Raw genomic sequence first — 25,772 nt, 5'->3', positions numbered from 1 at the left:
TACGCTCCTCAAATCCTTCGTTACCACCATTTTTTAGCTGGCGTCCCCATCGTCAGCTTGTCGGAAAGCCAACTCGTAATACAGACGACGGTTAAAGTCCTCTGTACCGTCCTATGGCAGCTGCTTTTCCCCCGACCATGACCTGGCGGTCTGCAGTTTGCTGGCGGTATCGGCTGTTCAGCTGTGGTCTTTTCAACAGCAATCCGCCCAACTCTTAATACAGCAGCTGGACCACCAAGCATGTGGCAGTCCATGGACCGCCAAATTCCTAATAAGGCCCTTAAACTATACCCACACACAGCCATACAAGGATGTTAGTACCATTTTTGCCAAAGCATTTGAAGGCATCGCCAATAATTTGCACTAAGTGTGGAATTTGCAATATACAGCAAATTTGCCTTTGAAATAAAACATTTATTACACTAGCTAATGTCCCTGTAACAGAGATCGCTAATCCCTACAACTTACTTATAGAAGATTTTATAGAAAATCTCATATAAAGTCCATTGTACCAAGCAAAACAAACATAAACTACTTACAAGATGCTTGGGTTGGCAGACTGTACCCCTCTGAACACAGATGCCAACCCAAATCCCATATACCATGGTGGAATGTCTACAACAGCACCATGGCTCAATAAGCTCAATCGAAAAATGCACAATGCCTTCCAAGTCATTCTACGGAAAACCCAGCTTAAACCATACAAATTCATAGAAGCCATGCAAAAAGAACAAAGCTACCTACAGCTAAGAATGCAACAATCAGTAACTCAAAATAAACCTACAGTAAGAAAACAAACAAGTAAAATGTACTGCATGCTACAATGTAAAGTTAGACTCTTAATTACCAACAAAGGAGTGCATTTATTAGATTCAACATCAAAATCCCCATTCTAAAATACCAAACTACCTGCACAGTACCACCAAACCTCAACATACGTACACACCACCATAAATAAAATATGTTTAACTCAACACTAAACAAGTTATTTTTATGCATCAGTCAAAGCAACCTAGATAAAAAACATATAAAAACAGACTGATACATACAAATTAATTTTAATTAATAAAAAATCAGCACATCACCAACTACAAAGCACACCATTAGAAATAAAAACAAATTGAACCAAGTAAACGCAACACAAGAATGTAAAATAACACATTGCAATTACAGCAATTACACATACATAATACGATGCAACATTTCCTACCCACAAGCAGTTAACTTATAAAGGTAAAGTTCTGTAACTGTAAATCATTGCCCATATCCATGTTGTCACAATGTAATCCACCAAAACCAGAAAGATTATCTCCAAAAAAGCCCAAAAGAAATGCAAAAATGAAATAGGTCCATTAAAATCAAACAAAGCCATCCAACATAAGAAGAAATAATAAAAAAGGAAAAATTATTTACAACATAAAAAACGTTCCTTGAAACCAGAACAAATTAAAGGACATACAATACTCAGCTACAAAAAACACAGCTTTCAAATGTGACACAAACATTACATTACAAGCATACAAAACACAAAAGATAGTAAAATATTTGCCATAATAACTAGACGCTACTACCAAACTCTAACTGGGCCTAACGCAGAACAGTAGTGAACCAAATTACACAAACTATGACAAAAAAATCCTCAAACTAAAAAACCAACACTATAACTACCATTAAATAGTTCTACCGCATCCCACCTATCCCCAAAACCTTTTAGAAAACTTTAAAAAGGTCTTAGCTTGCCTGACTATCAGCACCAGATTACAGCGACTCGCTGCCAGGAACAGCATCAAATTACAGGATAAACTACAAAAGTACACTTAGCAGTAAAACAAAATAGTAACTAAATTAAAACATGAAAAAGAATGGGATTTTAACATACAAATAGTAAAAAAAAATCTTAAAATGTGTAAAAAGTTTATAACAGTGTTAAACATGTCAATAAATGTTTCATAAAAATACATAAGTTATTAAAAGTATACAATGAATTATGCTATAAAAACAAAACATGGAAGAGCCTCATTTTGGAAGTCAGTTCGAAAGCCTCTGACCAACATCCATGGTTTAAACTCCGACTGCCTTATTACAAAGTAGGAGGATGGAGTTTAAACTCAAGGAGCCAGTTGGCCAGTCGGAAAACGATCATAATACATAATGGATGGCGTTTCCACTGCCAGGATTATGATTTCGGTTTCCGAAAGGCTTTCCATGTCGGGCTATCAGAAAGCGGCTATCGAGGTCCCTAGCAGGGCCCCCTTCCCTCTGTGGCCTCCAGTTGTTGGCATGGGGGCACCTATGGTGCCCCCATGTGAAGCCCTGCACCCTGTGCCACACGGTGCAGGGATTTAGAGTAACTCTCATTCTCTATGTATGCTTGTGCTGCAGAAATAGGAGTTTGCGACCGCACCAGATGTTGGTCTGAGGCAACTGCGACTTACATCATAATCAGACCAAAATGTTATAATAATATCTTTATTATACTTACAAAAGTATATAGAAGCTGTTAGCAAAAATGCATGAATAACAAATGTATATGGATAATATAATATTTTATACCATATTTACAGAAATAATGAAAACATTTAAAGGTCAAACTGTTAAAATATAAAGCATGTTTTGTATTTCTAAAAGATATTTAATAACTTAAAAAGATTAGAAAATGATATGTTTAAACCTGTATGTTGTAGTTAAATGTAAGCATATACATGAAATTACAGTTAAAACAAAAATAAAAATTGCAAACTGTCAGGTATGTTTTTTATTTAAAAAAACAATAATAATGTATGTGAAAAATGTAGTCATTAAAGTGTTACATCTAATACTTACCTATTAATTAAAAAAAGTTAAAATAAACATGTTATACCCTAAAACATTACATTAACTACTCCCACTGCAATTGAAACCATTTGGGTGAATATCTTTTACATTTAAGAGTTTTTACACAAAATTATTATTTCCACTCCAATCCAAGGGCCTGATTTAGATATCGGTACACAGGTTACTCCATCACAACTGGAACGGGTAGCCCGTCTGTCGAAAATAAAATCCCATAATATCTTGTGCAATTTATATTTTGGAGGACGGGATATCTGTCACTCTTGTGACGGAGTTACCCATCCGCCTATATCTAAATCACCATAGCCATTTAACCAAGGGTTTTCTAAACTAAAGGGGTGAGATTCACTGTTCCTATTTAAATGTAAGCCATTTATAGAAAGTTGGGTGACGCTTACTATTTCCAATCCAATGTAATGCTTTTGGGGAAGGTTTGGGACAGTAAAGGAGTAACCTTTACTATTCCCACTCCAATGTAAACCATTTAAGGGAAGGCGCTGGACACTAAAGAAGTGACATTTAATATTCCCACTCCAATCTAAGCCATTTTGGGCAAGGTGTTGGACACTAAAGGGGTACGATTTACTATTGCCGTTTAATTCAGAGCCATTTATAGGAAGGTGAAGGACACTAAAGCTGTGACGCTTACTATTCCCAAAGCAATGTAATACATTAAGGGAAGGTTCTGGACAATGAAGGGGTAAAATGTACTATTCCAAACTTAGCCATTTAGGAGAAGGTGTTGGGCACTAAATATGTAACATTAACTGTTTCCAATCCAATCTAAGTCATTTAAAGACACTAAAGAGATAACATTTATTATTTGCACTCTAACCTAATAAAAGCTTTTCATATAATTAACACTTAAAATAGCACAACGTATAAAGACAAATTCATAAAAAAATATATATATATACATATATATATATATATATATATATATATATATATATATATATATATATATATATATATATTCATAGAGTTTTAAAATGATTTATAAAACACTGTTAATAAATAATATATATAGTGTAGGTAAAATAAAAGAGTTAAGTAAACTATTACAAAACTAAAGTGTGCATCAACAAATAATAATTACTGTATTATAATAGTTTAAAATACAGAAATAGTATTCATTATTTGAATACAATTAACATTTATTTTTTCCACAACATACTTAGATACAAAATCAATCAAATAAACACATAACATAGTAAAATCTATAATAAATGATTACAACTTTATAAAACAATTTTAACACATGTAAATAATACAAATTAAGTATTCATATAACATAATTTCTTTTAGATTTCTACACCTAAAACATATATTTTTGTATATTATTTTATTTTATCAATAAAAATCTAAACAAGATTTTATAAAAAAAATCTAATACAATAACTCTTTAACATATTGCAAACAAAAATATACACAAAATTAATTTGTAATATATTAATGTAAATTGTTTATAAGAATCATCATAACAATTAATGGAATAATACAATATAGGTAGAAATTAATATTTTAAAAATTGATTCACAACTTTTTAATACATATTTTATCATACAATAAAAGAAAATACATTATTAATCATACAAACAAATACAAACAAATTAATTCTAACTTTTTTAAACATCTTCTCATCCTTTCCCCTATAAACCAAACATTCCACTCCTATAACATGATAAAATCTATAAAATCAAATAAAGTATGCAAAATAATATTTACAAACTACATAAAATAAATTAAATCTAAATATTAACACAAACATTAACATACTCCAATAATTAAATACTACAACAAAGACATAATAAATTACCCATACAAACACAACAAAATTTGAGAAAGCAATATTTTTTGAAACAATACTCAAAACAACACTTAAAACGATATTCTTACCTTCATTATTCCCGTCCATTATATTTTTGACACCACAATATTCTTGATATGTAAATTATGTAACACAATATTTTGTATTCAATATTTTGGACAAACCATTGCACAGTCCTAAGACGGTTCAGTTTTACATCAGCTTACACCCTACCCTATTTCAGTCTAAACCTTTGAAATGTATCTGCTACAGACCTTTGCTACAGGCAGTGTACCACCACTAGGGGGCTCCATTTTTAAAGGTACTTTCTCAGATTGCATTGTAGAGGTGGTCAGAGTTTTAGGACGATTGCCAGAAACTGCATTTAGTTTCAAACATGTCACCTATGAAATAAACTTTGTTAGTGACCTTTTACAAACAAGAAGTGCACAAAAGACAAACTTATCCTTAAGATGCCATGGTCTTCTTCCCATGTTGTCCTAGTAATGTCCATTAATAAAATCTTCCTGGAACTAAGGGGGGGATTAAGATGGTGGACCGACTTAAAGCCGTCCACCATTATCCCGGGAATCAGGACTGCCCGCCCATATGGCGGCAGTCCTGCACATACAATTATAATGCGACCGCCACTGTGACGGTCGCATCATGCCTGTTTACCATTGCGGGGTTGCTGCTGGCTGCAGCATTCACGAAATGGCAAAAATGCATGTTGTGCATCTCCATACACTACGTAACAGGCACCACGCGGTGCTTGCCATCTGGTGAAGGGAACTGTAGGGGGATGATGCCCCCCAGGTGCAGAATTCTCATACCCCTGCACAAGGGGGTCCCGCAGTGGGCCCCCAAAGCACATCCCCTCCATCCTTTGAATGGTGGTTGAACCGCCATTGAAAGGCTGGCTTGAAGCAGCATCCTAATGTAACGGCCGTTGCCTGCTTGGCACCACCACCATTCTTGGTATGCTGGCCGGGTCTGACAGGCAATCATAATGATTGCCTGTGTCGGACCCATGGTGGACAGGTTTTTTGTCCACCAGCACACCGCCCGCCATCCTTATCTGGCAGGCGGTATTTGGCTGCACAATGGCGGTGAACCTGCCACCGGCAAGCTGACTGTGGCGAGTTCACCGATATCACAATGATGCCCTAAGTTGGCAGGGTATGCCCAGATGTGGGTCCCTTGCTCCCTTTGCCACTGGATTAAAGCTAACCTGGCTGATGAATGGTGTTACCCAGAAACTTGTCCCAGGATGCTTGTTTCCAGTTCAGGGAAGACCTGGCTTGGTAGTTTGGACTGGACTGTTCCCATGAGGCACAGGTTGAAGACTGATGTCTGATAGCTGGGTCTGAACTGAGGTGACGAAGTGAGCTAAATAATGATGATTCAACCCCGATCTGTGACTGGGGGTGAGCGTCTAAAAAGTATCAGCGCTCCGTCCATCATCTCCTAGCGTTTGCTCAAATATTTGTTAACATGGGCACGTCAATTCAAAAATCCAACAGATGTTCTGAGATCCAAAGGTGTGGAACTATATTATCATCTTTTATATATCAACCTGCAACAATGTTGCTTGCAAGGTAACGACTTGCGCAATATTGTCAAGGTACGTAGATATGGAGTTAGAATGGTAAGGGGCTGATTACGAGCCAGGCGAATATGTGAGCAGAGATACTATATGGCTGGAATTTAAATTTCATGCTGTACTCTCCACATAAATAATTTCCTCTTATGAGTCTAACCCCTTGAAACACAAAATAATTGTGCAGACCCAGTTTTATGGGCAAGGATTCCACATAGGATCCCCAGTTCCCTGGAGTTTAATCCTCACATTTACCACTGGTAGGCTAGTGGCTGAGGGAGGGGGGGTGTTGCTAGCAGTGGGGAGATTTTACCATGCAGATGTTTGGGCTGAAAGAATTAAGTCAGTGTTCCCACATTTGGAATATTGTTGTGCAAGAGCCCTGGTCACTTACTATTGAGTACAATGCTATAATGGGATATTTCTTTTTTTCATATTGTAATCAGTCCTTGAATCAACACCCCCTATATGTGCTTACCTTGATGATATCTCGAAGTCTGTATTGTAGGATAATGTTTTTATATTCGATATTGTGACAATCAACGGAAGGAACCAAAATGATCCTTTTTGTGTATAGAGACTTATCCATCCACCTATTAATCCTAACGTACACATTGATCATATTACAAATGATACATATACGTTCTGTGGTACTATTTTGTAGCTGCAATAATGTTCATAAAAGAGCGTGGGGTAACTGGTGAGCCCACTTTAGCCATTGGCTCTCTTCACAGTGTGTGATGGCATTGGTTTTCCTGATCACATGTTCACATCCACATTAAAATTAGTCCATTCAGTGTCAGGGCTGGTAGGCCAATGTCTGCAATCATTTCTCCTTTTATTTCATTTTGTTATTTATTTTAGTGAGGTCATATTTCATAATCCTTTGCAAATATATGCAGACCACCTTTGCAAGGAAGCATTTTTTTTCATTACTTTTACAATTTTTAATACAATTTCCATGTGTTTACAAAATAAATAAATAAATAACCATTGCAGCTTCATACAGATCAAAGAGAACTATGGCAGGGCAGTCACCAAATTTGAGGAGGATGTGGAACATTGGGCCCGCCTTCCTCTGTCCCTGCATGGCCATATATCACTGATGAAGATCGTGATACTCCTCAGGTTCTTGTTCCTGTTTTTAAATATACAAATGGTCCTCCCGTCACATTCATTAAATCCATAAATCCATTTCACCCTTCCCTATGCTCTGGGTGGGCTAGGGCCTAAGATCTTGAACTTTATTATAGTGTTGCACAAAGTTCACATGCCTACCATTGGATACATCGCCCGGATCCTATGTGCTCTGACGTCTCGATGCGGATTAATTCTAACTTATATTTAGTGATAACTGATCAACAATCGAAAGTGGACGGTGTATCTCTTCCTATCCACTACTGCACTTAAAGTGTTGCAAGCGCAACCGTGGCACACTTGATTCATCTCTGTGCTCTACTCCAGTGTAATTAATTTCAAACACCGGTACAATCAAGACTCATATAATTGGTATCATCTGCATCGCTAGAAAGGGTCATCAATTGTATATACTACTTTGTAGTCCTGATGATGGTCTTAAGAATAACATAATAAGACCGAAACGTCGACCTGCGTAGTCCAATTCTGCCTAGTTTGCCCCCTAGTCATCTTTTGATTTTCTTCTGACTTTGGGCTATAACCAACCAACTATTGAAATACAGCAGTCTGGACCTTAATTTGGATATGTCCAAGGAAAAGCGACCAAGACCTTGAATATCCTTATTGTATATCTATGTATGTACCCTGCTTTTTATGATCATTCATTGTTTTTGTACAGATATTTTGCCTTGAAATTTAATAATAATTTTTCAGACAATACACCCTGGTTCCTTGTTTTATTGAGCAATATTGCTCTATTATGATGTTAGTGTGGTAACATCTTATGTTCTTTATTTTCAATTGAATTTAACAGCTACTGATTTAATTCTCACTTAGGTACTGTGATTAAATAACAAGTCCTAAAGGTGCTGTACAAACTCTAAAAAACAAAATCCCTTGCTGGCCATTTCTTTTACAAACCTTGCCCAAGCCCGCAAGGGTATATTGGGTTGCTCACCCTTGTGTACATTAAATTAAATGGGGACAAAACAGAGGTCCTCCTTCTAGGAAATAATAAGGATCTTTGGAGTGATCCCCATTGGCCGACATCACTGGGCAAGCTACCGCCCCCAGCGACGCAGGTCAGAAATCTTGGAGTCATCATAGATGACAATCTCTCTATGATACAGCAAGCCAACAAAGTAGCGGGCATCTGTTTCACTATTCTCAGATGGCTTCGTAAAATTGTCTGGATGCTGCCACTTACCACCCAGAAGACCGTAGTCAATGCTTTAGTAACTTCTCGGCTTGACTACGGAAACATCTTGTACCTGGGTGCAAACAAAGCGGTAGTAAGATGCTTACAACTGGTACAAAATGCTGCGGCCAGACTGCTTTGCAGAATACCCAGACACGCCAGGATCACTAAACATCTCAGGGATCTACACTGGCTCAGGGTTGAAAACTGGATTCGTTTCAAAACCCTGAGCTACTTGTTTAAAATCAAAGCCGGGACCGCTCCCAAGTATCTTCAAGATCTTGCCAAGCCCCACTTTCCTAATCGCAATCTTCGGTCAGCTACATCAGCGACTTTTGCGATTCCCAGGTACAAACGGACTAGAATAGGTGGGAGATCGTTTTCATATCTGGGTCCTACCCTGTGGAACACATTGCCCATTCTAATACGAAAAGAGGAAAACTATAGGAATTTTAGAAAGAGTGTAAAGACCTGGTTATTTGACAAATAAGTACCCCCGGATTCTCTCTCTCTCTGGCTGTGCTTGTGACCCGCCTTTTGGCGCCGGGAAACCCTTTGTGGGTAGCTGCGCGCCCTACAAATGCTATAAAATAAATAAAATTGATATACAAAGGAATCTCTCAGAACTGTATTTTGTTGTCCCATACGATTACATTGGTTCATTCCCATTGTATTGGTATGCTCGATCCTAGCTGACTCCTAGTAGAGATTGTAACTGGATTTCCACAGGTTATGTAAGTGCCCCATGAGCCAGACATTATTACCTGATGCTATTTATGCCTATAGCCATGTATAAGGTCTACTGTAGGAGCAATTTACTGACGTGTTTGAGGGATGTTACAGTCACGGAAGTGGTTCTTTCATGCTTTCTTTTGCTGTTTTTTTTATTTATACATTTTTTTATTTTGTTTTAAGCGTAACTGTTATATCCCCTATGATACAGCATCAATGTCACTTGATATGTTTGTACAACATGTATAAACTTTAATGAATAAAAATATTAAAAAAATAAAAATAAATAAACATTGCGGCTTGTCATTGGCCAACTTATTGGCTTCCACAATGCTTGTTTTACAGTGTTAACACCGTAGTAATTGGGCTTGCTTGTAATTTACTGATTTTTCAGGAATGTGCTGAAGAATTACTAAGACTGGTAGAATCTTTGTTAAGTTTGTTTTCTCACTCCCAATAATAATGTTCATATATTGCTTTTCTAGGGTCCATCAAATGCTCCATTGATTAATCCATTTGAATCGATTGCTGCCATTCTGCAAGCTAAAGACTTTGAGGCAATGAAATATTCTGTTGTATACTTCATAAACATTCACTCTGATGTGAGGTAAGGTATGTCAATTGTATGTGAGAATATTTCCAACAAACATATTGTCTGATGTAAGTATTGTGTCCTAAATATGTATATAGAAAGAATATAGTGTCATTGTGATTCAGATTTAGTTGCCTTGAGCCACGACCTTTGTCCAGGGTCCTGGTGAATGGACCCGGAGCGTCCTCCTACCCTTGTTGGCCGCCGGGCGTAATGGCGCTGTGGAACGCTACTCCACCGGTCTTCTCCTCTTTGTTCTCATCTTCCTTCATCTTATCTCTGCTATTCTCCACTCCACATGCCATCTCTTAGCTCCTTGTCTCTCCGTTAGCCGTCTTCATCCGCACTTTCTCCACCTCCGGTGTCGCCACACACAGCTGTGTCCTTCCGCCTCTTTTCTCCTCCTCCGTTGGTGACGTCAGGTGTTCCTTCCGGCTGTTCTCAGCAGCGGCTAGACCGATAACCTCTTCTGGTTCGATGCCGTATGCTGGGTGTTTCCGGTCTGCTCCATCCCCGTCCTCTTCACAGACCGCAAAGTAAACTATGACATTCACAAGCAATACACACAGTCATGTGAGGTCTGGGCTCTAGTGTTTTATAGGTGGGTTGCTGAGTCCCATTCCCCTCTGACTAGTGGTTGTGGTTATTCCTAATACATTATAGGTGACATTCAGGATATGCTTCACTAGTAGTCCGAGTCTCAGGAGTCCCACTCCAGCTTTTGATTAAAGTCAAAAGTGTTTGAGCACAAAAATGCTATTTGGCAAGATAGTTCCCACAGAGCCGTCTGGCCCGAAAATTAATCTTACCCACACCAGAAGGCACAAAGCGACCAGAGTCTCTGAGGGTTCCTGGCGCAAACACAAAGAGATTCTGGACGGAGGTCTGAAATGTTTCAGACACTCATCCCCAGTCACAGATCTGGGTTGAATCCATAATCATTCTTTAACTCACTTTGGCAGACCAGTTCAGACCCAGCCATATGCAAATCAGTCTTGACCCTATCCTCATAAGAACACTCCAGCCTGAACTGCCAAGTTAGGTCTTCCTTGGACCGGCATCAAGCATCTTGGGACCGGTTACAGTGTAACACTCCTCATCAGCGAGGCAAGTTTGAATCCAGTGGCAAAGTGTACAAGGGACCCATATCTGGGCATACCCTGCCCGTTTAGGGCAAACAAAGCAAGCACAAAGAGATTATGGCGGAGTGCTGAAACTTTTCAGATAATCACCCACAGTCATATATTTGTGGGTACTGAAGCCGCAGCAGCTGCCTACAGTAAGTCTTTCATACGTGGCTTGGCGGGCTGGTGTTGGGTGTCCTTATGTTCCTCACACACAGTTCTGCAGTGGTCAGGGGAGTTCTCAATGCTTCTCTGCTGCTTGGTAAGTTTCTCAAGTTTCCTCCCACATGCTTCTTGCTTTGTGCCGGTGGCCCCCTGGCATATGAGGTCACCATTCTTTCTATGCGCATGAGCTGTGGCCTGATCGGCACAGCAGCAATCTTCGGAGAGCCCGCACTTGACATACAGGGTCACCGGCTTGGTACTGCACACGGGCTACGGCCCAATCCACATGGCAGCAATCTTCACTGCAGCCCAACCTCTCATGAACCATTCGGTACAGCAACTGTCATGGGTCACTTAACAGTAGCCCTCCTCTGGCGTACGGGGGTCACCAACCTTCCCTGCGCACAGGCATCAAGCCAATTGATGCAGCTCCTGTCTCCCCACACCTCGCTATAGAGATTCACTTAGCAGGATACCCCCAATGGACCTCACTCCCACCACTGCTCTCCTGTCCCTCACAGGGCACACTTGTCTTGACAAGCAAGCTGGCACAGATGTTACAGGCTCCACAGGTGTGTGTTCTTGGATTCCTTGAGTGATGTCACCTCATCCAGCAGGGAGACTAGCAAGCCTTGGTGTCCAGTCCTGGTCAAAGGCAGAAGTGTTGCAGAGCTACTCCTCCTTGCACAGGCCAGCTGGCTGCTTGACAGTTGATCATTTTTGGGTTCTCAAGCTTCTCTTCTTATAATACTTTTCCCTACACCAAATGTGATTTAGAGTCTGATTCTGAAGTTTATGTTGGGGGTCTATTTCCTTTGGAAGTGGCCTCTCCTATGTTTCCTCTTCCTCCAGAGAGCAGTTTATCACAGCAGGAGTGACTCCAGATTTGACAGCCCAACAACACAGGCCATGGGAGTGACCTAGATGCAGAAGCAGTGATATGTGTATCAAAAGGTTACACCAGGACCTCAGCCATGCTCTTTATGATTCACTTATCAGCCTCATATCCTCCCTGAGATGTGCTTAGGCCTCTTCCTAATTACCTCTCACAGGAATGCACCAATACACAAATCTGTCTTGCACACTTGCACCCAGGACATGCGTATAGCATACACACACTGTACAGCACTGCATCCTTTATGTATTATACCATTCCTAGGCACACATTCACTCAGCATATGCATATAGCATACATGCATTGCACAGCACTACATCCTTAATGCACACATACACCTAACATATGCATATAATATGCATGCATTGCACAGCACTGCATTATCCCTGTAAGTATCATTCCCAGGCACACATAACACCCAGTACATGCATTCCACACACACACTGCTCAGCTCTCCACGGCAGACTGATATAGGCCAAGGGGGAGTTAAGAACACATGAGCTAACTTTAAATGAATGAGCCTGTAGGCCTTATTCCAGTGACACAGATTAACAAGGATCTGTTCACTCCTACTGATCACTGCATGGTATTCTGTCACCAGTGCGGTTGTGCTGCTTAACTCCTGGTGAAGGCAGTAGCCTTTCTCCCCTATGAGTGTAGCACTGTGGGCATCCCTTCTGGTCCAAAAAGATCACAATCTGTGAGATACACCCATGTCATGGTCTACACACATGACCCCTGACAACAAAAATATATCCATATAACACCACGAACATCTCAACTCCCTCTCCGAGGTATATCAGACCTCATCCAAAAGCTATGTCCCACAGCAAGAGCACACTCTGATGCTGTCTAGACCTCAGTGTCTTTGACATCGGCTAATCATATTTAGCCCGTCAGTCCATGAAAGATGTAGATTTAGAAGCACAGCTAGAAAAACAAAACTGTGGTGGATTGCAATAATTCATAAACATCATGTAATTAAATAATGATCACTAAAATCTCTCTTTTGAGTGCTCAAAACTTAACATGTGACTATCCAAAAATGTACTTAGTCTATACTTCTCAAATGCCTGCCCAGTACATTTTGACTATTTTCTGAACACCTTAACAGTTTTGCAAATAGTCAACTGATGACATCTAAAAACATCCTACATTTGGAGTGACATCAGCCTGCATTGGAACAACAGTGAAGGAAATAATGCCAAAGCCCTTTATATCTTACTACACAAAATGATCTAACCTAATGATCTAAAAAACACACCAAGTTGGGTATAATATATCTGATTATTTAACCTACTCACTATTCTACCACTGAGTACTCCGTAAATTGGTCGCACATCCACATTATACAATGTTTCACCTATCTTGAAGTAGAGATACCCAAAATTGGTGATGGATACATGAAACATCTCTTACACATATTCAAATTAAGATCTCAAAACTCTGAAAGAAGAACATTTACCTATAAGGACCCCTTTGGATATGGACCACCACAAAGCTACCCTCTTCAGTCTCATGGATGGACTACCTCTTTAAAGAAAAAGCTCTGAGTAAGATATCCTACTGCGTGGTTATTCCCCAGTCTGAAAGAAAATTGATATCCTAAACATTGCTGATGATGCATATGTGATGCTCAGTAAAGGCAAATCATTCCTGCTGATCTAACTGGACTCACAGTAAGGTTTTTGTATTGTTATCCATCAAATATTGCTAAAGAAAGCCTCAAACATATTTTGGTATGGTGGAACAATCCTAAAATTATTTAAATCTTATTTTTCGAAAGATACCACATCAAACTTAACAACTCATTCTCTAAGCCAACTCCCAGCCCATTTGGTGTCCAATAAGATTGGGTACTTACTCCTATCAATTTTAATCTATAGCTCGAACCTTTAGGTAAACTCTTGAGAAGCACGGTGAATCATACCAAGAGCAGTTAATTTAGAGCAAAAGTCTTCAAATCCAAGTTATTCAGGGGCATATCGGCAACGTTTTGCGATAACTATCGCAAAGCGTGCTTAGCGCTCCTTTCCCTAACGCCTGCTATCGCAGGTTTTTATCGCGGAGATTAGCAATGCGCATCTCCAAGGCAATAAAAAATTCCTGCGATAGCGGGGAAATCGCTGTTTTGTAAGTAACATCGCTGGTTTTTCAGCGATGTTCCCTGCAAAACGGCGATAACCTTTCTGATACGACCCTGTGGTCGTTATGAGGAGAATCCACCCCCTATGTTAGGGGTGGCTAAGTCAAGTATTTAGCAGACGTTAGTTTTTGGAGAAAACAGCAGTTTTCTACAAAAACTAACATCTGCTAAAATGCTGGGGCATCCTTGCTGATAGATAGCGCGAAGCCGCGCTATTGATGTCCTGACATGTAGTGTATGTCAGGAATGCATACTTTGCATTCCATTAGAGATGCAAAGGTAGGCGTAGTGCAAAAGGGTGCTAACATGCGAATATGCATGTTAGCACCTACTTGCTGATAGGGCGATGGTTTTATCTCTGCTTTTTCTGGCTTTTAAAGCCAAAAAAGCTGAGATGAAGCCCTTGCTGATATGCCCCTCAGTCTTTAGGAACTTTCTGAATCACAAGTGGTTGGCTTTGACTCTGAAGGAAGGATTGAGAAAACAGTCTGGGATCATGAGTTCTCAGGATTTTGCCTCTGTGTTTGACCTCTTCAATCCTTGTTGGCGGATCAGGTAGACAGAGATGATTGTGGCTTAGAGGGACTATCTATACTAGCCCAAAGGTCTGATATTAATTAAATACTGTCAATGATGGAAATAGAATCCCTTTAGCTACACAGAGAGGTGGCATAGTCCTCCCTAATTTCAAATTCTATTGGTGGGCTACAACCATCAAATACAGTCGTCTACTGTTAACCCCCAAACAAGACTCAACGCCCCTTTGTCAGGTTCCAACCCCACAGGAACTAATCTTGGGCATTAACGCAAACAACCACCTTTGGAAACTACCTTATGATTGCCATCTAAAAAAAGAACGATTTAAAACACTCAAGGGTATTTACACAGTTTGGAACATGGTTCGGAAACATCTGGCGATCGGCAGGTTTTCATATTATACTCCGATAGAAAACAATACTAATCTTACTGAATTTTTTTGGGATTCCTGTATGCGGCGATGGGTTAGTTTAGGAATCTCGCAACTCGGCTCTTTTTACGATTCCATGGGCTTTTGTTCATTTGAATCGCTAAAAAATAAATACGGGCTGAATTTGCACGATTTTTTAAAGTTTTTGCAATCAAGAGATTTTATTCTCAAAAAGGGGGGACTCAATGGTTGCTTTAAGAAAATCCCCACAATTAACACTGTGGTCAGCTCGGCAAGGGTAAAAATTGGAGATAATTATAAAGACCTAGGGCCAGATGTAGCAAAATCAGAAATGCCGACTCTTAATTACCGAATTTTACCGATTCGGTAATTAAGAGTAGGTATTTCTAATGTAGGTACCAATTCGGTAAATTTTACTGAATCGGTAAAAATCAGTATTTACCGATTTGGTAAAAATCAGTATTTACCGATTCGGTAAATACCGAATCGGTATTTGCTATTGAGTCCTATGGGCCTTGAAGCCCATAGGATTTAATATCATATACCGATTCGGTATTTACCGAATCGGTAAATACCGAATTTTGCAAGGGTGCAGGGGGTGTCACTTTGACACCCTCTGGCACCCCTGTTTTAGGCTTGTGTGCCATGTGGCACACATACATGCCCTAAGGGCATGTATGTGTGCCACATGGCACAGGTGTACATGCACAGATGTGCATGTACACCTGAATCGGTATTTTACCATGCAATTGTATTGCATGGTAAAATACCAATTTTCAAAGCCCTGTGTCAATGTTAAAATTGGCACCTACATACCAAACATGCATTTTCGGTAATTTTACCGACCGGTATATTTACCAATTCGGTAAAATATACAGAATTGGTAATTTTACCGATTCTGTAATTTTACCGAATCAGTAAAATTACCGATTCGGTAAAATTACCGAAAATGCATGTTTTTTTATCCCCCTACATCTCCATGGCCATTTACCGGTCGGTAACGGCCGAATTCGGCCGTTACCGGCTGGTAAATGGCCAAAATCTCCCACCTACATCTGGCCCCTAATTGCTGTACTACCAGACGATGTGGATAAACATGCAAATAAATGGCAAAATAGGATCGATATTACAGAGGATCTAGCTCATAAAGCACTTGAACTATCCAGCTCTATCCTAATGTCCACCAAGTTACAAGCTCAGTTCTACAAAACTTTTTTCGACCTTTAATATACACCCGAAAAAATTTCAAAATGGGGGAGGGGAAGGGGACTCTCTGCCCCAGATGTACTAGGCCTAAAGCCGATCTGATACATATGCTGGCTACATGTCATACATTAGATAATATTAAACGAGAAATCACCAACTTCCTATCTGAAATATTAAAAGTCAATATAGAGATCAGCACAGCAGAAATTATGTTAGGGGTGGATAGAGTTACCAGACCTATCACCATGCAGGGACTCATTTATATTGCTATGGCAGTCTTAAGAATCGTTAAATACGTAGGAAGCAAATCATTGTTTGACTTCCGCATGGCTGGATCAATACCCACCCACATTTCAACAGTGGCGGACGCGCTTCTTAGCTACATATAATCTCGAAATTGCCATTTATAGCCGGAAAGGTATCAAGAAGAAAATAAAGGGATAAAAAATTTGGGACCCAGTTAGACTATGGTTAGGGAGCCCCGTATAGATCAATAATGTAACCGAGATGTATTGAGTTCGTAAGGAATGTAATGATGTTTTTTTTTCTTTACTCTTCTTATTCGTAGAAGCCTGTATTTCTCTATTTTTCTTTTTAATTTTTAATTTTTTAATTGCTATTTTTCAAATTGATACCTGTACCGGGAGGAGGGGTCCAGGGGGGGGGAGGGGGGGTCAACTGTGATGTAAAAAAAAGATAAAAAACCTCAATAAAGACTTGTTGAAAGCAAAAAGGAAATAGAATCCCTTTAGCTGCACAGGAGAAGCTGTTTCTTGCATTGTGCTGTACAGCTATCTGGTGCTTCTGCATTTTCCAAATGGAATTTATATTTCATTCATGCAAGCACATATCAGAACATGTAAATTGTTAACCCAGCCACGTGTTTTTATTTTGTAGAAATCAGGTGTTTCTAGAGCTTATATACATTTGCTTCCTACGTATTTAATTTCTGGAGTAGCATGTTACTTTAACATGCAGACTAGAGAAAGATAAAAGAGCATGAGAACTCAAATAGAATGATCTTAACCGCTTAACCGAGGCACAACATTTTCAGGTAGAGGTACTATGGACTGAGCCATCCATTTCTAGGCTAAAACAGAATGATAGGAGGTAAATGTCTTTAAATCAGTCATGCCAAAAATCCCTTTTTTCCTTAATCGGAAACAGATAGTGCAGGACTGTGCTTAATCTGAGACGGTGTTTGGGGGAGCTCGACACCGGCACTTGATTCTCAACACATGCATCTATGCCAGTTGACCACACGGAGGCACTGTTTGTCTGTTTTTAAGGTTGGTATGTCAACAGTGTTTAATAATTTAATATTCATTCAATTTTGTCAATACCAGCCATCCAGGCTATTTCAGAGCTTTGGGATAGTGTAGAATAGTCCACATTGTCACACTTGTAGGAGTGTGATGGTTAGTAGTTGTGTTGGGACTGGCATTGGAAGCGCTGGCAAGGGCAGCATGTGTGGTGCAAGCTGCAGTGGTCTTTTGAGTAGGGCTTTGGCACTTACATTTTTACAAATACAGCACCGCGAGGTAGGAATCTGACCTTTCACAATATTTTCTTGATAGTTGGAGGACCAATGGTGTCCACCTCCTAAAGTTGGTGAAGGGGGGAGCATCATTCTCACATAAGGATAGTTGTGTCACAGAATACTGACCATAAAAATATTGAACCACAAAAATATTGTAGTAAGAATATTGATAACAAAACTATTGTGAAGGTAATTTAATATAGGTAAATTCAGACTTACTATTATAAACTCCATATCTATGTATCTTGAATATATATATATATTCCCTGAAAAAACCATAGGTTTCAGGTCATATATAGTTATGAATTAGCATTTAAAAAACCATTGAAATTGCTCCTATATAGTTAGTTGTACTAACCATATTTCGCGCACCCGCAATCCACTGCTGATGATGTCACATATTACATCATTTATGACATGGTCAGTGACATCCCTGATGACATCACTGATGACATCTCAAATGACATCACTGATGACATCATCCAGTGACTGTGTGTTTCTGTAAAGTTTAAATATGTTTTACATATTGAAGAATGAGTGGATGTATAAGTGTCTGGATGAAAGATTTAGTAAGTACATGAATGAATGTATGAGTGAGTGATTAAATGTGTCTTACTGAATGCATGGATTAGTGCCTAAACTGTCTGAATGTGTGCATCAGTATGTCTGTTGTTGTGTAAGCTACTGCATGTGTTGATCAGTAGCTATATGAGTGGCTATATGTGTTATTGATTGGTTGCCTGAGTATTTGTATGGGAGACTGAGTGTGTGTGTGGGTAGCTGGCATATATAAATGACTATACATAAGAGCCACTGATTGTGCGAGTGGCTGTATGGATCATTGTGTACTTGTATCAGTAATTGTATAACAAAGTAAGTATGTGTTAGTATATGTTTGAATAAGTAAGGTGTTGTGTGTATAACTGTATAGTTGAGAAAATGAAAGTGTGATTGATTCTGTGCATGACTGACTAGATGTGTGAGTAACTCCATGGATGAGTGGCAGAGTGTGAGTGTCTGTATTGGTGTTTGAGTGCAGATGATAGTGTTGTATTGATGAGTGACTGTATGTATGAGTGATTCTATGGGTAAATGATTGGATGTGTGTATAGACCTAGCAATCAGTGTGTGCGTATGTAGTAACTGGTATTGGTGTGTCAATGGTTTCAAGAATGGTAGTCTGTGTTTAACACTGGGTGTATCAAAGGTTATGTTAGAGTGTGAAGAGGTGCATCGTATTATCACATGAATGATATCATCAGTGATGTGATCAGTGATGTTAATTGAGATGTCATCAGTGATGTCATCAGTGATGTCATTTGAGATGTCATCAGTGATGTCATCAGTGATGTAAGAGCAACGCAACGTAGGAGCTCTGTCCGCGCACCGTAAAAGCTTTGAGCTCTTACCCCCGAAAGTTTTATAAACTTTAAATCGTTATATCTACGTATTCATTGCACAATGTAAAGGTACACATTATCTGGGATATTAACCTCATAGATGCTATTAAACATTCCTCCCCAGTGCTGCGCTGTCCATTGGAACTAGTGCTGAATGGACGTCCAATGGTCGTGTGCAGCACTGGGGAGGTAGTGCTACCGTCGGCCAATGCACCGAGGCAGCACTTAAGGGGATAAAGAACATGTTAATTTAAACTTTTAAAGACCATATATAACTTTATTTAAGCAATTATAAATCTCGCGAGGGTGCGTACTACGTAAACGCATCGTAAGATGACGTAAGCGCTCCGTAAAAAATACGTAAACGAACCATAAGCTTACGTGAGCGCTCCGTAAACGCTCCGTTAGCTTACATCCAACCATGTGACCTCATAACAAAAGATTTTATTGCTAATAATACTTCCTACTCCAATTCTTGAAAGACCCCTCCGATCTTCATCATTCTTCTTTGGCTTTCGAGGAAGAAACACCTTTTTTCATCAGCACTTTGCTTCTGAAAAATCTACTGAAATGGCTGAACAGCAGGAACCTGGGAAACCCCTAGAACGGAAATGTTTTAAATACCCAGAAAAATAGAAAAAGGTAAATGTGCCTTTTGTCACATGTAAAATCTGTGACACAGTACTTTCAAGAGGGGATCGACAGAAGAAGTACAGCTTTGGAACTTATGGAAAGGGGCGACCACTCGGTCCCCCCGAACGTATGGTGGAGTACCCCGATCCCCCCGGGAGGCCATCTTGGGCGGGAGGCGAGTCTCGGCTGGTATGCCCGAAGAGGCGTAGCCGGGGTGCGCCTTTTCCCGCCCTGGAGTGGGTTGTCCTAGACGCTGACGCCGCCGACCACGCCCCCGGGGGGCAAGGCGGAGGCGGGTTTACGCCCGCCCGAAGACGGATAAAAGGAGCAACAAGCCAAGAAAGCATCCTCTTGTTCCTGTGCTCTGAAGCTGCACCTCCCCGCTGCACGTGAGCTCGAGACGGAACGAAGAGCCAATTTTGAGCGTTGTAATTTTGTTCTTGTTTTTACAGATATCTTTGTTGGAGAATGCCAGGCAAGAAGGTCGGAAAGCGGGTCGGTACCGATCAGATGCTCCGCATGCTCGTAAAGGAGGTAGCCGAGTTGAAGAAACAGATGGCGGTAAAGAACGGGGAGGGAGGCCCGAAGCGAGTCGTCGGACCAGCATTGCCGGGAGTAGTCCCTAGCGGGAGAGGCAAGAGGTCCAAGAGGGGGGCACCTGGGGGGGAGGCCCCGGTTCCCGATACACCGATAGAGGAGCCAATCCCAGTTCCGAAGGAGGGGCATCCGATCCCCGTGGTAGTCACCCCCGTGAACGGAGAAGATATGCCTCCCGAGTTGGCTGCACAACTGGCAGCGTGGTTGGGAAAGGATAGTGAGGGCACCACGGCGGACGACGCCAGGGCAATAATGAGGCAACTGCGGGAATCTAGACAGGCTGCGAAGGCACCATCTTCTGTTCCCCCGCAGGTTCCGGTGGCTGAGATCGCAGCAGGCGCAAGTTCGGCAGCAAATACAGCACCTTGTTCAGGTAAGCGGCTACTGCCGATTGCGGGGGAGGGGTCTGTACCCTCGCGAAGGGAGAAAGTGGCCCAGCATGTTCCACTCGAAATTAAGGAAAAGATTTGGGCCGATAAGAATGTGAACATGTTTTCTTTGCTTACTGACCATTACGAGATCGAGCATGTGAAGGCCCAAAAAGAGCTAATGCATCCGAGTGTTTGGCGCGCAAAAATGGCCGCCTTTAAGGTCGACGAGAACATAGGTACTTGGGGCAGAGCGTTTGGCATTTTCACCTCCATTATGGGTGAGCGAAGGCCTGAGTTGTTGACGGAATTGCCTATTTATCAGACACGTATTATGGAGTATTCTCTAGCGTACGAGGGCAATCAGTGGTTTTGTTATGACAATATTTTTAGGAAGGCTAAGGAGCACGACCCAGCTCTAACTTGGGATTGTTATGACTCCATTTCTTGGCAAAAAATGGAGAATTCAGGCATGTTAAAGGTACCATTGTTGGGGGGTAGCGGGGGTGAGTCTTCCCGCCAAACATCTGGGACACCCTTTCGGACGGGTGCAGGTAACGAGCATCACTCGAAGTCGAGTGGCAGCGCAGGTAAAAAGGGGATTTGTTGGAATTTTAACAGGGGAAAATGTACAAGGCCTCAGGGGTCATGCAAGTTTAGACACGAATGTGGGGGGTGTGGACAGTCCTCTCATCCCGAGACCATGTGCAGAGCCAAAACGGGTGATAACGGTGGTAGGGGAAGCGCCAAACAGGTCTGAAATAGTCCGAGGGGCGCCTTTACCTACCCTGGTTGATACCATGGCAATGATTCCTTGGCTCAATGAATACCCGGATCATGTCTCCGCTGGGGTGTTGCGAGACGGGTTTTCGTATGGTTTCCGCATTCCAGTGGGGGATTTTCAGGGTAAAACAAGTTGTAAGAACCAACTGTCGGTCCTGCAGCATACGGCGGTGGTACAGGTAAAGATTGGGAAAGAGGTGACTCGAGGGCGGGTTGCCGGTCCATTCGATTTACCACCGGTTGCTAACTTTGTTTGTTCCCCCTTAGGGGTGGTCCCCAAGAAGGACCCGGGTGAGTTTAGGCTGATACATAATTTGTCAGCCCCACGAGGTCTTTCCGTGAATGATGCGATAGACCCGGAAGTTTGTTCGGTGCGGTACGCATCTTTCGATGAGGCCGTCGCCATGTTGAATCGCCTGGGGCCCGGAGCGCTGATGGCCAAATCAGACATCGAGTCAGCGTTCCGGTTGCTCCCGGTACACCCAGACGATCAGCGTCTCCTTGGTTTCATGTTTCAGGGTCGCTATTACATGGATAAATGTATGCCAATGGGTTGCTCCATATCTTGTGCTTAATTGAGAAGTTCAGTTGTTTTTTGCAATGGGTATTCACAAGAAAGACGGGTTTTCAGCATGTGATGCATTATCTCGATGACTTTCTGTTCCTGGGGGCAGCCGGGGATCCAGAATGTGGACAGGCTTTAAAAGAGTTTTGTGTCTTAATGAATCACTTTGGCGTGCCATTGGCACCAGGTAAGACTGTGGGTCCCTCGACTACACTCGAGTTTCTGGGGATCGAGCTCGACTCGGGGGAGGGTTGTTTTCGGTTGCCCAAAGAAAAGGTGTTGAAATTCAGGGCATCCCTTGAAACATGTATTCGAGAGACAAAGGTAAACCTGCATCAATTGCAACAAACGGTGGGCCAGTTGAATTTTGCCCTTAGAGTAATCCCAATGGCCCGCCCCTTTTCCCGCTCGATTGCACAAGCCATGGTCGGCCTTAAGGAGGGACACCACCGCACGAGGCTCTCGGCAGAGATTCGCCAGGACATGCGCATTTGGTTGGCATTCCTGGTGGATTTCAATGGTCGAATTGTCTGGAACAAGCCGGCGGTGTCCTCCGAGGAGCTGGGGCTGTGGACAGATTCGGCGGGGAGTATAGGTTTTGGCGCCATATTCGGTACGCAATGGTCGGCTCAGAAATGGCCGACATGGTGGCATGAGTGCGGGCTGACAAGTAACATTGCTTTCCTCGAACTCTTCCCTATTTTGGTGGCCCTGAAAACATGGCCTGAGGGGTTCCGAGATCACTCTGTGGTGTTCTGGTCTGATAACATGACCGTGGTTGAGTGTATCAATAGTCAGGCAGCTCGTTGCAAATGGATTCTGAGACTGCTTAAAGAAATTGTATTGTTGTGTATGCAGTTGAATGTGCTCTTTAGGGCGCGACATGTCCCAGGGGTGCTGAACCAAGCGGCTGATGCGCTTTCTCGTTTCCGTATGCAGGCCTTCTGGAGTTTTCTGCCCACAGCGGACCCGGTGCGGCACCCTTTCCCGAAGCTCTCTGGTCTCTCGGTGCCCCGAACTACAAAACCTCGTGGGAGAGAGTTTAGCACCCAGGACAAGGAAGGCATATGAAGGGGCGTTCCGTTCCTATTGGTCCTTTTTGGGTTCTGCTAGGGGGGAGCTTTGGGGCCAGGAAGAGCTTGTCGTACAATTCTTGCTGTCTTTACATCAGGCAGGCAAATCCGTAGCTACGGCCCAGAGGCATTGGGCCGCCATTTCCTTTATGGCAAGGGCTCATGGGATCCAGGACCCGACAGCGTCTTTCGTGGTGCAGAAAGCGCTACGTGGGTGGCAACGCCTTGAGGGTCGCAGAGTAGATGAGAGGCACCCGATAGGTCTGGATAGGTTGGCCCTGTTATTATCCGTACTCCCTGCGACATGTTCATCCCAGTATGAAACAGTGTTATTCCGGGCCGCCTTTGCGTTAGCATTCCATGGGGCAATGCGGGTAAGCGGACTGGTGGTGAAGAACAAGCGGGATTCGGTGGGGGGACTGTGCCGAGAGCACATTCAGGTAAAGAGGGAGACGATGACTGTCTCGTTTGTCAGGTCCAAGGCCGATCAGGGTGCGATAGGGGATTGTGTAGTCATACATCGGATTCCCGGATCTCCCATGTGCCCTGTTGTTTGCGTAGAGGAATATTTAGCGCAGAGGGCGTCATCATGGGGGGGGACCTTGTTGAGGCACGCTGATGCTACCCCACTGACGAGGTTTCAGTTCCAGCGGGTGCTTGCAATGGCAATTTCGGCCGCGGGCTTGAACCCCGGCGAGTCTGGGACCCATTCCTTTCGAATAGGGGCTGCTACTGAGGCTACAGCCAGGGGTCTGAGTGTAGAAAAAGTGAAACGTTTGGGGCGTTGGTCCTCGAATTGTTACAAAAGGTATGTGCGGTTGCACATGTTGTGAAGCTGCTATCATGTACTCACGCTTCTTGTTTTTGTTTGGTTTTACAGTTTCGCAAGCTTACGAGGCGGGGCGGACTGTGCAGTCGACCCGACACCTGGGAACCAGCGGTCAAACATCACCGGCTGCGGAAAAAGTGGTGTGGGTCGTGGGCCACTCATACGTGAGGCGTGCCGCGGACGTATTCAAAGCAGGTGACATGATTCACATGGCTGGGGAATACGGGTACAGGGTGACCTTCTACGGAAGGGGCGGGCTCTGTATTGACCAGTTTCAATCCTTTTTCGAGGGTTTGTTAGGGCGGACAAGGTCACCGCCGTCTATAATCATAGTCCATCTTGGGGGTAATGATTTGGTGACCACTGGTAGACGACTGCTTCTCGAGGCAATGCTTTCCACTGTAAGTTGGTTGGCGAGAAGAGTTCCAGGGTGCACAATTGCATGGTCCCATATGATTCCACGAAAAGTGTGGCGGGGGGCGATTTCGGTTTCTGCTCTGAATCACTCAGTGAAGAAGGTAAATAACAAGTTGGGTAGATTGTTTCGTTCAAGTGCACTGCATTCTATTCCGCATGATTGTATCAAGGGGGACAGTATGTATTTGGGAGATGGGGTCCATTTGTCCCGGGTGGGGAATGAGTTACTCATAGGAGACCTCATAGCTTGGCTAAAGAGTTTAAAACATGACCTTTAGGAAGGAGTTGTTGTGGGGGGTCCGGATAGCCGGTCAACTATCCGGCCTGTGGCGGTAAGGTCATGATCGGTGAGCAGTAATTGGAAGATCCCTATGGGGGGGCGTTACCCATTACGGATGGGAGCGCCCGGGGGAGGTGGCCATTGGCCCCTCAACGGGGAAGCGGTCCCTTCTAAGGATGGGCCGCCGAAAGAAAAGGAAAGGCGGTCAAGGCCCCTTCCTTGATAGGAGGGGCTACGGGCCCCTCCTGGGGAATTTCCCGGGGCCAGGACACCTGCGACGGCAGATGTGGTAAGTTGTGTGGGGTGGGGAGGGGGTTTATGTACCTTCTAGACACCTCACACGAGTCCTCGGACGACCTTTAAATGGCGTCGAGTTCATTGGGGCCCCCGTCAAGTCGAGGGAAATTGGTAGATGCATTTGAGGTACAGCTTCTGTGCGGTCGCCCCTCCCAAGTGGGGGGGGGGGTAATTCTGGTTTAGGGATCTGACACCGGTTACGACCTTGCCGTTGGCCCTTAACGTTAGGATGTACAATTTCAAGTTAAATGTTTTGTAGGATGTTAGTTTGGCTAGGAGAACCTTTGTATTAGAAATATGTTAAGGTTAGCCAAACATCGTAATGTGGAAATGAAATTGTACATAATATGAAACTGTTATTTTAATGTTTTGATTTTGTTTCATATTTTAATAAATACGGCCGGGAGGGTCACTCCCTCCCGCCTTCCAAAAGTTCAGAACCGTTTCCGTTTTCCCATCCTTGGGGATTGCGTCGAGAGGGGGTGGCGGGTATCTCAGCCATATAGCATGGAACGCCATGTCCGGAATATACACCCAAACAATTGGAGTAAAGCTGTAATGAAAAGATCAGAGGAGCAGGGCTCTGCTCCCAGCACTTCTTCTGAAGCAACAGCACCACCAATGC

At 42.5% G+C, this 25,772-nt stretch overlaps 1 protein-coding gene across 1 annotated transcript in view; it reads left to right on the top strand.

The window, feature by feature from the left end:
- LOC147690227 (exocyst complex component 3-like) overlaps positions 1-25,772 on the top strand; it is a 378,556-nt gene that overhangs the window by 335,120 nt on the left and 17,664 nt on the right. Inside the window, exon 10 of the mRNA XM_086936655.1 lies at positions 9,795-9,916. Within this exon, the coding sequence (XP_086792781.1) occupies positions 9,795-9,916 (122 nt within the window). The remainder of the gene's footprint in view (positions 1-9,794; positions 9,917-25,772) is intronic.

This window comes from Lissotriton vulgaris, chromosome 9 (genome assembly GCF_964263255.1).
Source record: "Lissotriton vulgaris chromosome 9, aLisVul1.2, whole genome shotgun sequence".
Taxonomy (NCBI): Eukaryota; Metazoa; Chordata; class Amphibia; order Caudata; family Salamandridae; genus Lissotriton; species Lissotriton vulgaris.
Note: the sequence above shows the minus strand (reverse complement) of the source record. Positions and strands in the feature narration are given on the sequence as shown.